Source organism: Rhinopithecus bieti, unplaced genomic scaffold (assembly GCF_001698545.2).
Source record: "Rhinopithecus bieti isolate Rb0 unplaced genomic scaffold, ASM169854v2 scaffold_61117, whole genome shotgun sequence".
Classification (NCBI taxonomy): domain Eukaryota; kingdom Metazoa; phylum Chordata; class Mammalia; order Primates; family Cercopithecidae; genus Rhinopithecus; species Rhinopithecus bieti.
The window spans coordinates 941,390-956,831 of NW_016824934.1; the positions used below are offsets into that span (position 1 = coordinate 941,390).

The 15,442-nt window shown below is 36.9% G+C and overlaps 1 protein-coding gene across 1 annotated transcript in view; it reads right to left on the reverse strand.

Annotated features, from left to right (window-relative positions):
* LRPPRC (leucine rich pentatricopeptide repeat containing) overlaps positions 1-15,442 on the reverse strand; it is a 148,743-nt gene that overhangs the window by 45,205 nt on the left and 88,096 nt on the right. The window contains 4 exon segments of the mRNA XM_017862721.1: positions 1,386-1,476; positions 2,212-2,280; positions 10,359-10,465; positions 10,929-11,053. Of these exon segments, the coding sequence (XP_017718210.1) occupies positions 1,386-1,476; positions 2,212-2,280; positions 10,359-10,465; positions 10,929-11,053 (392 nt within the window).

Genomic DNA, 15,442 nt, shown 5'->3' on the forward strand with positions numbered 1-15,442 from the left:
CAAAAAAAAAAAAAAAAAAAGAATTACACTGTGAAGTGTGTATTTCAATATAACCAAAAACTGGAATGTAAATTTTTTAGCAAGTTTAATTTCATTTACATCATCAAGATGTAAAATAAAGCTTTCTGGCCGGGCGCGGTGGCTCACACCTGTAATCCCAGCACTTTGGGAGGCCGAGGCGGGTGGATCACGAGATCAGGAGATCGAAACCATCCTGGCTAACACGGTGAAACCCCTTCTCTACTGAAAAATACAGAAAAAAATTAGCTGGGCTTGGTGGTGGGCGCCTGTAGTCCCAGCTACGCAGGAGGCTGAGGCAGGAGAATGGCGTGAACCTGGGAGGCAGAGCTTGCAGTGAGCTGAGATCTCACCACTGCACTCCAGCCTGGGTGACAGACAGAGTGAGACTTCGTCTCAAAACAAACAAACAAACAAAAAAAAGCTTTCAATGGTAATAAATACAAGTTTGAAAAGACAAATAAATCCCCTTATTTGTTTGGTGAAGGGAAATTTGCCAAGAGAAAAGAAGAACAATAAATCTAGATAAATATCCATGAATCAAATAGGGAAAGGTCACTGGCTGTTCTAAGTGTTATTCCTCTCCACTGAAATATCCTAAAAGAAACTGTAAAGCTCCAAATGTGTACACCGGTATAAAAGTACTAGAGCATTGTTTGAAAAGAGAGATCAAAAGTTTCTAAACTGTCAAATACTAAGATTTCAGCCTCAGAAAAGAGTTAAGGATGTGAATGAAGATTAAGGCACAAAAATGAATAACGCAGTATTGTTTTAGAAACGGAAAACGGAAATCTATTCACAAACCCAGTAACAGGAGACGGGCTGAGTAAATTTTAGTACATCTATGTAGTACATTAGTTATTTGTAGGTGATTAAATATAGAAAAATGTTTGTAATATATAACTGAGTCAAAAATATATGACATTTTAAAAACTGTTTAACAATGAGTTTGTATATAGATATGCAAGATATGCATCTTCCTGCAAAAAGAAAAAAATATCTACATACATCAATGTTTTGGTGGTTACCTATTTATAAAAGTGACCAATAAATTTACCTGAAGGTTTAAATAGAAAGAACAGAAAGATCATTCTTACCTCAAAAGTCCTATTAAATTCTGTGGTTCTGAAGGTTCTCATACTTTCTCATTATTGCAGTGAGAATGTCAGAAATTATGAAGATATACAGTGCCTAGTGCTACAATATAACATTCTGTGATAAAACTCAATCTAGTCTCTACTTGAGCCTCTGTTGAATGAAAACTGCCTTCTGACAATCCCTGGAGCTCCCTCAAAACCAAATACTCCTTTCCTGCCACTGCCTTCAACAGAATAAATGAAAACAAGAAGAATAGTTAAATCACTTACTATACAGTTTTAGCAGATTGTAGTACATCTGGTCTCTATCACATTCAAATAGCTTCTGTGTCAGCTCCACTAATTTTTCCAGAGTTTCAACCTTAAAAGTAAGATTAAGAGATAGATCTACCTTGCTATATATTTTATAGTTAACAAACAGCAGTGGAATAATCTTTCAAATTAACTTTACCAAAGGGCAGTTTAACTTCATTTCAAAAGTTAGTGCGCTGAGCACAACAATGTAAATGAACTTAATGCCACTGAACTGTATACTTTTATACAGGGTTAAATGATAAATCTTACATTATACTTATTTTACCACGATTTAAAAAAAATCTGGAGTCAAGAACACAACGTGAATAACTAATTCAAAGATATCTGGGTGGGAGAACTCAATGAGAATATCGTACACTAACATAATACTTCTCCCTCCAAATTTTACACTCCTCTTGCCCTGGGACTTTTACTTGGCATGATGCAAACAGGTACCTGCACCAGAGGAGGGCAAGCAGAAATTCCAGAGCTCTAAGCAGCAACTCCTCCTGCCACTATGGACTAATGAAGGCTTAGCGTATTAGTGCCAAGGACACAAGGTCGGCCTGCTCCAACCAACTAGTTAAAGATAAAATCTTCAGGGCCCAGGTTAACAATTTAGGGTTTCTACTGCACCTCAGGAATAATAAATAAGCCATTGCTTATCTGGCAAACAATCAAGATAAACACTGCTTCCACAATGCCCCATCTCTCGAAATCCCCAAATGTTCACGGGACACAGAGGACCCTTGCCTTTTACTCACAGTTTTAGGTGATTGAGACATCAGAATCAAATACAAACCTGATTATTCGCAATACATTTGTCACAAAACCACTGAAGCCTTGTAGATCGAGCTCTAATCCCTGGAGTCTGTAAAATAAAATAATCACATAACACCCAAGGTAAGGCTTCAGCTGAATATTATTTTTTTCCTCAAAGACAGTTTCTTTTCTTATGAATTTGCTGCCAAACATATATACTAAACTTGTATACTAAACTATATATACTATTATACAATGTATATACTAAATTTATACTATAACTAATACAAAACTAAAATTAACCCCACAGTTATCAAAGACCTTTAAGTAAGATTAGAACAGAGCATAAAACACAACCTATGTTTAACCTGTGCCTAGAAGATGCCAATTATTTCCAAATGCTGCATTGCAGGTCAATGTTCATTCCATGAATCTTTAATTAATAAAACGGTTATACTTTCTTTAGTTCAAAAATATGCGATAAATTAAACTAGAAAATGTCAAATAAAACATGGGTGTGTCAACATCCATATGCATGTGCTCTTTTTTTAAAAATTTTTTTATTTTTTGAGACAGAGTCTCACTCTATTGCCCAGGATGGAGTGCGGTGGCATGATCTCAACTCACTGCAACCTCTGCCTCATGGGTTTAAGCAATTCTCCTGCCTCAGCCTCCCAAGTAGTTAGGATTGGTGTGTGCCTGGCTAATTTTTGTATTTTTAGTACAGACGGGGATGCACCATGTTCGGCAGGTTGGTCTCGAACTCCTGGCCTCAAGTGATCTGCCCACCTCAGCCTCCCAAAGTGCTGGGATTACAGGCATGGGCCACTACACCTGACCGCATGTGCTCTTTCTCATTTACACTCTCTCTCTTGAACACACACACACACTTACTTTAAATATTCCAATAGACTCAGGAGACAAAAATTATCAATGTTACACAAAATAACAATTGTCACAATAATAAACCATTGGCTTTCATTTTTAAAAGAAAATGCTTTGCAAAATTCACAGTGATAAAAGTACTCTAATGACTTTTGCCTAGCACCTAAAACTAAATGTTTAGACAACAAAATAAGCTAAGTACTTTAACACTGGTTTATAGTCTTAGTTTATTTAAACAATTGAGACATATGTTACATCCTCAATTCGAAATTACTATTGTTTGGTCAATAAGTCTGGCTTTAAAGCACTTATTTTACAATTTTGGACACTGGAATAAAATACAAAGCATTTCAACATAATTCCAAAGATTTGTCACTCTATAGTATTTTCATCATCTGTAAGAGGGCTTCACCATTAAATACTACATTTCAATCACAGCTAAGAAAACTACATACTCATTAGCCCTGGCTGCTCCGGTCTAGAGGAGGTACCTTTACTGCTTTCTCCACTCACTTCTGTTGATCAAACCAGGTATCCCTTGAATCTAATCTCTTATTTGTAAGTCCTCATTATTTTTAATTTAAAAAAATAACATTGTGCAATGTTAAATTAAGTACTGAAGTGGAAACTAACATCTTGCAGCTTTGGTGGGATGAAAGAAAAACTGGTAGACTAGAAGTTGGATAACTTGTTCTCATTTCTTGTATCCACTTTTTGGGATACAAGAAATCACTGATGAATAAATTAGTCATTAAAATATAGTCTCAAATACTATTAATATCTACATTCAGGCACAATTTCTTCTCAATGATTTTTCTTACGTTATTTGTTTTGTTTCACATGCGTAATACTGAAAATGAAAGCAATGTCAATATATACTAAAAGCCCTTGAAAAATTATGAAATAATCCTCTTCAGAACATGGCAAAATGCAAGGGCTACACTCACTTACAACTTTCAATATTATTGCTGATCCAAATGCCAACAATCTAAACAGCACAACTTTTATGACATACTCTTTCTGTTTGTGGCTGATTAATCTGCCTGTCTTTGGAAAGACAGTCGATTTATATGGCAGATTTTCCCATGTTTCATTTTGAAATTGAGAACTTCAAATATAAATCTCAATCATCAAAAGAACATCTAGGTCAGATTAACTAAATCTCCTAGGCTGCTGTAATAGTCAAGATTTCTGGCTTATCTCTTAACATCTTACTGAATTTTAAACACTGCAAGTTGAAAGCAGAAATAGAAAATGTAATAAAAACATGGAGAAGAATAGAATTCTAATTGGGATGTTAAATATAACATCAAAAAACAGTTAATGTTAATTAAACTCATCTTTAGTTCTTCTGTGTTGCTACATACAATCTATCTAATGAATAGTGAGGATAAAATAATTATTTTTATAGAAACAATTGCATGTTTGTTTCCACCTGAGCTACTGTGCTTCAAACCACAACTTTCTGCAGTTGCAATTCACTACTAAGTTTACTTGTACAGGGGAAAAAAGTAATCCAAAGCCAAAAATAATTGTCATTACTTTAATTTCATTACAACACTCTGATGTAAATTTACCATAAAAGCTTATCATAAACTTCTATGTATACTAGTAAAAATAGATATCCAATAATTATTACCTGTTAAGTAAAAGAAATGAAAGTTTTCTACTGCATTTCAAACTCTGTCTCAAGGAAGGTTATACTGAATTTAACTCAGATAGAAATTTTCACCTGTTCTGATTTTCTTGCCACTACTGCTGGAGATGTCAAATGAAAGCAACAACAAAAACTGCCCACCCTAGCCTCATGTCCCCTAGTCAACACAGTAGGAGGAAAAACCATGTCCTCAAGGGCTTTAAAGAAGGGACAAAGACAAGAACATGCTGGAGAAGGTGGCATGCACCTGTAGTCCCAGCTACTCGGGAGGCTGAAACAGGAGAACTGCTTGAGGCCAGAAGTTCAAGGCTGCAGTGTGTTACGACTGCACCTGTGAATAGCCAATGCACTCCAGTCTGGGTAACATAGTGTGATCCCCGTCTCTTAAAAAAAAAGAAAACAACATCCCCACCCTAACCTAAGTACTGTTCAAGTACAACTGACCCGTGAACAACATGGGGTTAGAGTTTGACCATCTGTGCAGTCAAAAATCCACATAAAACTTTTGACTTCCCAAAGACTGAACTACTAATAGTCTACAGGTGACTGAAGTCTTACCAATAATAAATAATTGATTGAGGCATATTTTGTACGTTACATGTATTATATACTATATCCTTACAATAAAATAAGCTACAGCAAGAAAATGTTAAAAAAAATCGTAAGAAAGAGAAAATACATTTACAGTATTGTATTTTTTGAAACTGTAAATTTGTGACACCTTTTTACAAGATGAATTTCTATCTGAAATGGCAGGCAACCAGAGGTGCAAACCTCAATCTACAGTACGTATCAAGCAATTCAACCTTTTCTTGAAATGTCACAACTTTACTTCTTAGAAGCACTTCCAGCATCACTAGTGATACTGTGTATGGATGTCATGGTGTTATTCAAAATAATTACAGTAATACAATATGTACTACAGTGAATTTAATGTACTTATGACTAGTATTTTGTTACTTTTGTTTACATTTCTCTCAGCTGTGAATGGCAGCATGTATAGTCTATGTGTAAGTTTTGATAAATGTTAACGTCTAATAATAGATTTGTATATGTTTTGTGGTAGCAAATGATAAGATAGACTAGAATCTGCCTATATTTTAAGCATTCATGACATACCTTTTTCTTAATATTTGCAGTATTTCTAGGCTATGCAGTTCATCTGCGAGTTTTTTCAAATCTCCAAAAACTTTTCCAATATAGTTACTGAAAAAAAGCCTACATGTAAGTGGACCTACACGATCCAAACCTATGTTGTTCAAGGATCAACTATGTTTATCCCCATAGCTAGCACAGAACAAGGGAGCAAGAAAGGTCTCATGGTTCTTATTAAATCTTTTAGCATTTGTCCTTTTCTCTAAAATTTTCCAAGATAGACTTGAAGACCATGTATAATAAGGGGAAAATATGAACTAAAATTATCCACCTGACCAGGTGTTATAGGAGATACTAAACAAACTCACGAAAGAAGGGGGTATACATTTACATGAGAACTGACATATCTTGAAATTTTGAAGGACAAGACAAAAAAACAAAAACAAATGAAAAAAAAAACCCTAGCTCTAAAATCCATTGTCTGTGTATAGGATTCACCCTGGCTTATTAAGGAAGGCAAATGGGAAAAAAAGTCCTGAATTAGTAACAAAGACTGGGAGATCACTGGAATCCAAACTTTTGGTCTTAAAAGTCATCAAAAGAGTTTTTCCCCCCCACTGAGGAGAGACCAAAATTTACTCTGGCTGCAGTGTGATGGAAAAGCAAAACAGCAAATAAGGAGAGAGGGAAAAGTCAAGAAAGAGGAATTCTGGAGAAAGGGAAGTTGTTTTTGACAGTTCAGATATTGAGGGGTCATGAGATCACGGAGGTAGGAAGGTACAGGGGAACCAACAGAAAACAGAAACTCAGGGCCTGGTTTCAAATTCCATAACTACTATACGTTGAGTATCCCTTAACCAAAATGCTTGTGACCAGAAGCGTTTCAGATTTCAGATTTTTCTGACTTTTGGATTATCTGTATTATTTACTAGTTGCACATCCCAAATTCGAAAATCCAAAATCTTGTAAGCATTATTTTTAATGGCCACATCATTCCATTTCATAAACAAACTGAAGTTCATTTGCGCCCTTTCTCCTTTGAGAAAAACTTTCACTGTTACAGGTAATAATCATAATTTACATCTTTACCTACTTTGGTTTTCAGATCATTTAGGCTCATTTAGGATCATTTCTCAAAAGTGGGTCAAATGTCATTACCATTTTGAAAGCCCCTGATAAAGACAGCAATGTTGTTATGACTGTATGGATGGGATCTCCTTTATGGTTCCTATAGCAGAGCCGGAACTAAAACTCAGGGTTCCTGAGTGCTAGTCCAATACTCCTATTGCTAGAAATTACGGTAAAATAAGGTATTTCTCTGTAAACAAACAAACAGAAAAATGACTTCATTCTTTTAGTCTATGATCTTTTCAGGTACTTCATTTACCTCCCAGGAAGAAAGTGTTGCAGACCATATCAAGTATCACTTTTCGGGTTACTCATTCTTTTTTTTCAAGACCAGGCCGAGATTATACACACAAGCAAAAAAGTTAAATAACGTATGAAATGTAACCATATTAAAAGTTTTCTATCAAGAAATATATTATTGAATTTAACCCTTACCCCTTTGAGCAGTTCTGCAATCACTTACTGAATGCCTGTCATGTGCCAGGCACTGCTAGCTTCTCAGAACCAGCACAAAGATGAGAAAAAAATTCTGCTTTAAACTTAGCATTTCTTACTCTAATCTCTTCCCTTGGGTTTGATTCCCAAGAGTTCTTGAGACAGCCTACAGAGGATATATCTGCAGAAGAGATAAAAAGATTGACTTCTACACAGGAAAGAATGGCATAGAGAAGGAAGGGAATCAAACTAACATTTATTACATGTCTGATAATGTACCAGACATTCCAGATGTCATTTTATTAGTGTTATCTAATAAGAGTTCTAAGAGGCAGAAGAAGGATAGAGAGAGGAACCTCTTTGCTGCCTCAGGGCCCTTGCACAGGCAGTTCCTTCTGCTTGGAATGCTTTTGTCTCTACTGTAAGTGGAAACGCACAATTCATCTTTTAATTCTCACCCCAAACACTGCTACACTCAAAATTAGGGTAATGGTGGTGGATTTTTAAGACACTTTACTCAGTCATCTCAAATGCTATGTAAATGACGGATAGAGACCCGAGTTAACAGAAAATAGGGTGAATTAACATAGGTACAAGATAAACGGAGCTCTTAGATGTGACACAGTATCTCCTATCATGAACCCTTAAAGGTGGCATTGGCAGATTTCTTCATCTGAAACCTCCAGAATGAAGCTCTTTAGCGAAGGTGACTGATAGCATTTGCATGGCTTCCGAGTTGGACCAGTTTCCCCTTCCCTCTTTCCTTTCCTTCTCAGTCTTTCTCTCTTCCCTTCATTCTAGTTGAAGAGATAGACCTTTAATAAGAGAATCTATGGAATGTAGTAATTGCTGTAAGATGAAGTGTTATAGAAAGGACTTTTTTCAGACTAGGTCTTTCTGAGGATTGCTTGTGCCCAGGAGGTCAAGGCTGCAGTAAGCTAAGCCACCACTGTACTACACAGCCTGGGTAACAAAGCAAGACCCTGTCTCAAAAAAGACTGGAGACTGTCTAAATGTATTACATATAACACATATGCCAACTCATTTAAAAAAAACAAACAAAAAAAGGTCATATTTACTACACACTGAACCTTGCCTATGACTGGTTTATCTAATTATTTCCACAATGCTTCAAATACAAAGCAAGTCTGGAAATTCAACCATAGTGAATCTACCCAATGATAAGACACTATTGCTTTTTTGGGGAATGATAAAAATGTTGCTCATGACTTGTAGTATTCTTTCTGTAAAGCTATTCTTTACCCTTTAAAAAATTTTGTACACACCTGCTATGAAAATTCTGTCACCAGCAGACAGCCATTCCTAAATGTGGTTGTACTCTGGCAAAGCTCTAAGTAATTAAGAGGCAGTCTTCTCTTGCCTATTCATGTGACAAACATGTACCTTATGCTGAACATCATATTTTGAATTACGTGAGGTAAAGAAGACAACCCTTGCCCCTTTAAGGGGCAAAGGGAATTATTATTATTGATCACTTACCATAATCCAGGAAACATGCAAGCTGCTTTACCTGCATTATGTGATTAAATCTTAAAGACAGATATTATGTTCTCTTTTATACATGAGGAAGCTTAGAAAGGTTTAGTAACTTGTCCATTATCACATAAGCAGGTAGATGGCAAAACAAGAAATCACTCTTCTGCCTCTGGCTCTATCACATCTTACTACACAAAGACTTTCCTCCTGTAGAACCTCTCAAAGCTGAGCTTCATTTCTGCTCTGATCAGTGACCTGCTAATACTGACACTGTACATATAGGGCAGCAGAACTCAATAGCCAGACAGCTCTTCTCAGGTTTGGATTCACTGTACTTTCAGAAGTGAATGTGGAAGAAATTATACCATTTTCTAGAAAATGTAAATGAACCACTTAAACTACAGAAGCGCCTGTCCAAGATAGCACGATAGCACGCCCCACTGTCCGCTGACAAGTGGGCAGACTGAGTCATAAAATGAAAAGAGAAGAAAGTTCTGAATTGATTTCACAGTCCTCCTTTTCTATACTACACCGTTCTCTTCAAAAAACATCAGAAGGAAAAAAATATAGTTTTCTGGGTTCTGTGCCCACATTTTCAGTTTCATGATAAGTGATCATCAATATACAAATAAGGAGGTCAAACACCACTGTTGCATCCTGTCCCCTGTGTATTTTTGGAAAACAACACTGACTAAAAGCAAAGCATAATCTGAGAAAACCCATGATTATTGATGTATTTATAAGTTAACAGTTTTAATCACATGAAATAATTTTTCTTAAGGCAATAGGTCCATCTTCTGTGAAATGTTTTGTTTTCTTAGTGGATGCGGAATTGTTTAATAGTGAAATTAATCACAATTTGGACAGACTTTTATAGTTAGCCCTTGACTTATCAATTCCACCAAGCAATATTTAGTAAAGCCTAGATAAAATATACTAATCCTAAATAGGCCAGGTTTGTCACCTACCATTTCCCATAAGCTGCTTACCATGGTGGAAAAAAAAAAGAAGAAGAAGAAGAAAATTTAAATTAAATGCCAAACAGTTGCAGACAGCACTTGTTTGGCTGATTAACTTGTAGACAAGCATTACAAATAAATCTGAGCATGGTCTGCAGCAAATTAAATTCCACTGCTTTTAAGAACAAAGAATTCTTTGGCAAAGAGGATTAGCAACTTTACACCCCGGAATGCCAGTTTAATTTAATTGTTCCACAATCCAAGATTTAATATGCAAATATCATTTTGATATATAATAGTGAATTTAACAAAGTGAGGAAACAAATTTAATATACAACCAGACTGCCTTTTCTGAACTGTAATTATATACAATAAAGAAGCTGGCCGAGATCCCCCTCCCCCCACATTATTGGGATTGAATTCTATTAACATGAATCAGAACAAGTGTAATTAAAGGTTAAAATTTTTAAATGTATTCTAATTAAGAGTCTAAATAGCTCTGCAATTAGAATACTGTAGTTAAAATCACACCTCAATGATCTTCTTGGCCTCTTTGTAATTTCCTGTTTGTAGGAAGGCAAAGAAGAGATCATAGAGCATCATCATTTCACCTTGTTCTTGGCTCACAAAGTCCATTGCTAGGGAGGAGAGAAAAAATATACATATTAGGAGAAAAAAAAAAACCAGAAAAACAGTATCATATGAAGTTCTAGACAAATACAAGAAAAATTCATTTTAAAAAACAAATATTAAGAATAACTTAAAGATTATAGCTATATCGACTAATTAAATACCTAACAGAGTAGCTGCAAAGAGAACTAGTGAGGATAAGTGTAAAAAAAATCTTCATAAAGGCAGATCACCAAGAAGTAGAACACAAAAATAACAGACACTTTTTCAAAATGAACAGTTACTGAAATCAAGAACATGTATAGTATTGGAAACCTACCCGATATTTTTCTTTTAGATTTCACAAGTATAAAGAAAGTTTATCTGAACGTGCTGGCCTTCTGCTGAAGTTTCTCTTAACAACACACTAAGATTAAATAAGCAAGAAGGGAAAAAAATCCAACTACAGTAAGATATTAGAAAGTGACTAACCTTTCTGAATTAGATCAGTCTCGCCTTTCTCTATCAGTTTACACAAGATATCATGCATCCTTGGTAATATTTTATACTTTTCACAGCAGTCAATGGCGACATCAAGAGCAGTAGATAGGTCATCCCTTAGAAGCAAAAAAAATTAACGAATAAAATAAATCTAATTCAGCTTAGTCTCTCAGTAATACTTTAGAGAGGTGTTTAATGACCAGTCAATATGTAAACAACTGAGCTTTACTTAAGGTAGAGAACCACAAAGCTAAAATGGGGGGAAAAAAAGAAACGATTTCTCTAAGTAAATGTTCAGAATACATACATCATCAGCAGTCCACTATTTACTCTGCTTCATCTTTTATTTCATGTGTTAAAGGGTACTTTTTTAAAAAGTCCAAATAGATTAAGGCATTCTCTGATTTTATTATAAATTCTGACTTTATGTAGTAAGTTGCTGTAAGAATGTACTATTTCTAGTCAGGCACGGTGGCTCTCGGCTGTAATCCCAGCAGTTTGGGAGGCTGAGGCTGGTGGATCACCTGAGGTGAGTCAGGAGTTCGAGACCAGCCTGGCCAATAGAGTGAAATCCGTCTCTACTAAAAATACAAAAATTAGCCACGCATGGTGGTGAGTGCCTGTAGTCCCAGTTACTCGGGCAGCTGAGGTAAGGTGAATCGTTTAAACCGGGAGGCGGAGGTTGCGGTGAGCCGAGATCATGCCATTGCACTCCAGGGTGAATGACAGAGCAAGACGCCATCTCAAAAAATAAAAAAAAGAATGTATTATTTCTGAAAGCAAGGACTAATGTCAAATACTTTTTTTCCAATCATTTACGTGCCTTTAACAATTATACCTCAACAATTTCAGATTTGGTAAACGTTATTAAATGTCCACCAATAATAGCTAATAAGGAATTTTCAAGCAGTTTTCATCTTTATCATAATATGTTTTGTACTGCCACCTTACTAGCCAAGTAGGAAATAACCTCAAGTTTCATATATATAGGAACTTACTATTGAGAAAACGAGGATATATTCATGTTGGTCAGTGAATTCTAGGAGAATTCTAAATACTTTTTTCATTAAAGGGTAAGCTTTTAAAAATTATTTCCAATTATAAATTCAAGCCCTCTTTTATGTGGTGAGAAATTAAAATGAAAAGATACTGTCATTAAACCAGTTTCTTTTGTGTGTGTGTGTGTGTGTGTGTGACCGAGTCTCGCTCTGTTGCCCAAGCCGGAGTGCAGTGGCGCCATCTCGGCTCACTGCAAGCTCCGCCTCCAAGGTTCACGCCATTCTCCTGCCTCAGCCTCCGAGTAGCTGGGACTACAGGTGCCCGCCACCTCGCCCGGCTAGTTTTTTGTATTTTTAGTAGAAACGGGGTTTCACCGTGTTAGCCAGGATGGTCTCGATCTCCTGACCTCGTGATCCGCCCGCCTCGGCCTCCCGTAGTGCTGGGATTACAGGCGTGAGCCACCGCGCCCAGCGAAATCAGTTCCTTAAACAGTGTGGTACTATATTCTTGTGGGTCCTTAAAAAGTATTCTTCCCCCCTTTAAAAGGACAACGTCGGCCGGGCGCGGTGGCTCAAGCCTGTAATCCCAGCACTTTGGGAGGCCGAGACGGGCGGATCACGAGGTCAGGAGATCGAGACCATCCTGGCTAACACGGTGAAACCCCGTCTCTACTAAAAAATACAAAAAACTAGCCGGGCGAGGTGGCGGACGCCTGTGGTCCCCGCTACTCGGGAGGCTGAGGCAGGAGAATGGCGTGAACCTGGGAGGCGGAGCTTGCAGTGAGCCGAGATCCGGCCACTGCACTCCAGCCTGGGCAACAGAGCGAGACTCCCTCTCAAACAAACAAACAAACAAACAAACAAAAAAGGACAATGTCAGTATGAGAAATATTTAAGATCTTGCAAGACCGGGTGTGGTGGCTCGCGCCTGTAATCCCAGCACTTTGGGAGGCCAAGGAGGGTGGATCACCTGAGGTCGGGGTGTGAGACCAGACTGACCAACATGAAGAAACCCCGTATCTACTAAAAAATACAAAATTAGCCAGGCGTGATGGCGCATGCCTGTAATCCCAGCTACTCCGGAGGCTGAGGCAGGAGAATCCCTTGAACCCGGGAGGTGGAGGTTGCAGTTAGCTGAGATCGTGCCACTGCACTCCAGCCTGGGCAACAAGAGTGAAACTGTTTCCAAAAAAAAAAGAAAAAAAATCCTTTGGAAAAATTATAGAAATTATATGATTCAATTCTACTTGCCACCCCCTTTTACTTTCAAAGAAATAAAGAAATTGGGGCATCTAGCTGATTTGATTAAGGCTAACAGGTAAACAGAGCAAGCAAGTCGTTGGACTTCCCATTGTCAGTTCAGTACATCTAATTACACATTATGCTTTATTAAAAAGTACTGGTATCTGAATAATCTAATAAAGTGGTGCCATTTAGAATAAGAAATTAAAGATTCATGAAAAGAGAGTATGAAAGGTATTTTAAAAAGAGGCATGGTTAGAGACATGGCTCCAAGTACAACTAGTGACAATTAGTGAAAATCTTTGTAGAGAATATAAATTTCTCATACACAAAACAGTTTTCAAAATCAGAAAGTCCTTTTATACTTTCCGTTAAAGCCTTCACGTTTTTGTCCCTTATACAAATATTACACTGCCCTAAATTGAATTACTATTTTACCTAGATTTGATTTTAAGCCATACTAAAAAAGTAAAAGACAACGAAGAAATGTTAATTTTGTTGCAATAATACTGACACAGTGAAAACGAGCCTATCCTGATGGAACTCTTACCTTATCCCCTTACTAAGCCCTGTTTACAGTGCATCTTCTGGCACCCCACAGAGTCATTTGAATTTTTGTCATTTGGGGTGAAGACTAAATTACAGGTTAATTTCAAAACCGCACGTAGATGTTGCAGGCTAGATTACTGTCATACAAGAGAAATGGTACAGTAGCTACCACATATGATATAAAGCTTTATATAATCAGTATTTTCCCTTACTTCAGACACAGGTTCAGTTATTGCCCTTCTATAATTCTGCTTAACGGAAAACTACTAAAACATTTTTTAAGAGCAAAGCTAACACATACAATTTTTTTTTAAGCAGCATGATTTGCTTTTCCAGATCAATTCCCAAACTAGAATAATATTGTCTCAATTGTATTTCCCCCTACATTAGGTCAAAGCTATCAATAAATGAATGAATAATTGTTCTGTCAATCAAAGCGACATGTTAATAGTCTTTGGTCTCCAAATATATGCTTCTGAAGATTATACATGTTCAGAACAACAACAGAAAAGACAAGGATAGCAAAATGGAAATAATTCATATACTTGTAATTTTAAGTACCAACGTTACTGCTCTTAGGATGCCAACAAAATGAATTAGAAATTTATAATGAAATACCTCATACAAAGTGTACTGGAGATAAAAATTAAGTTAATGACTAGTCAGTTCTTCAGTCCCTGTTATCTAATTCTGACTTGTGGTTGGATCATGTCATTTTAAAAGATAAAAATTTACATTCCCCACATAATTTATGTCACTATTAATCTTTCATATTAAAGCTTGAAAACTTAGGTGATGATGGAAATGAAAAATATGTTTAAAAGCACCTAAAATTTGCATTGCTATGAAGATAGCTGTGTAGTCATAGGACTTTGGGATTTCCATTCCAACTGATGAGTACTTAGGCTACTCAGCTGTAGTAATGTGATACATTTCTAGAAGTGGTGATGAAAAGCAGGTTATCACAACAGCTGAACTCAAGGACATTTGGGTTCCCTCTTAGTTCTAACAGGTTCTATGACTCTGTGCTTATTAGGTTCATCTAAAGTGTTTTGCACAAGCAGAGAAAATCATCAGGTGAAAATACCACTTTTATTAGGCAGGATGAAATCAGTAAGGGAAGCACAATATCAAAAGGAGAAATGTAAAAACTGCTTTACAGCCAAAATGTGGGACAACACATTACCAATCAGTCTACTTCTAGCTTCTGTCATCCAAAGTGATCTGTGAATTTCACTGAGCGCTAGAAATGATTTAAAAATCCTACTAAGAACAATAATCCTTTGAAGAAATTAATGTTGACACATTAATTTTACATTCGAAACTTTGAGCCCATGCTTGTATCAGCATATATGCATAATTCCTAAAAGTTTTACATACAAATATTTAAAGGCTCACTCCTAATAAAAATTTAGTCAATGTGGCCGGGCGCGGTGGCTCAAGCCTGTAATCCCAGCACTTTGGGAGGCCGAGACGGGCGGATCACGAGGTCAGGAGATCGAGACATCCTGGCTAACATGGTGAAACCCCGTCTCTACTAAAAAAAAATACAAAAAACTAGCCGGGCGAGGTGGCGGGCGCCTGTGGTCCCAGCTACTCGGGAGGCTGAGGCAGGAGAATGGCGTAAAACCCGGGAGGCGGAGCTTGCAGTGAGCTGAGATCTGGCCACTGCACTCCAGCCCGGGCGACAGAGCGAGACACCGTCTCAAAAAAAAA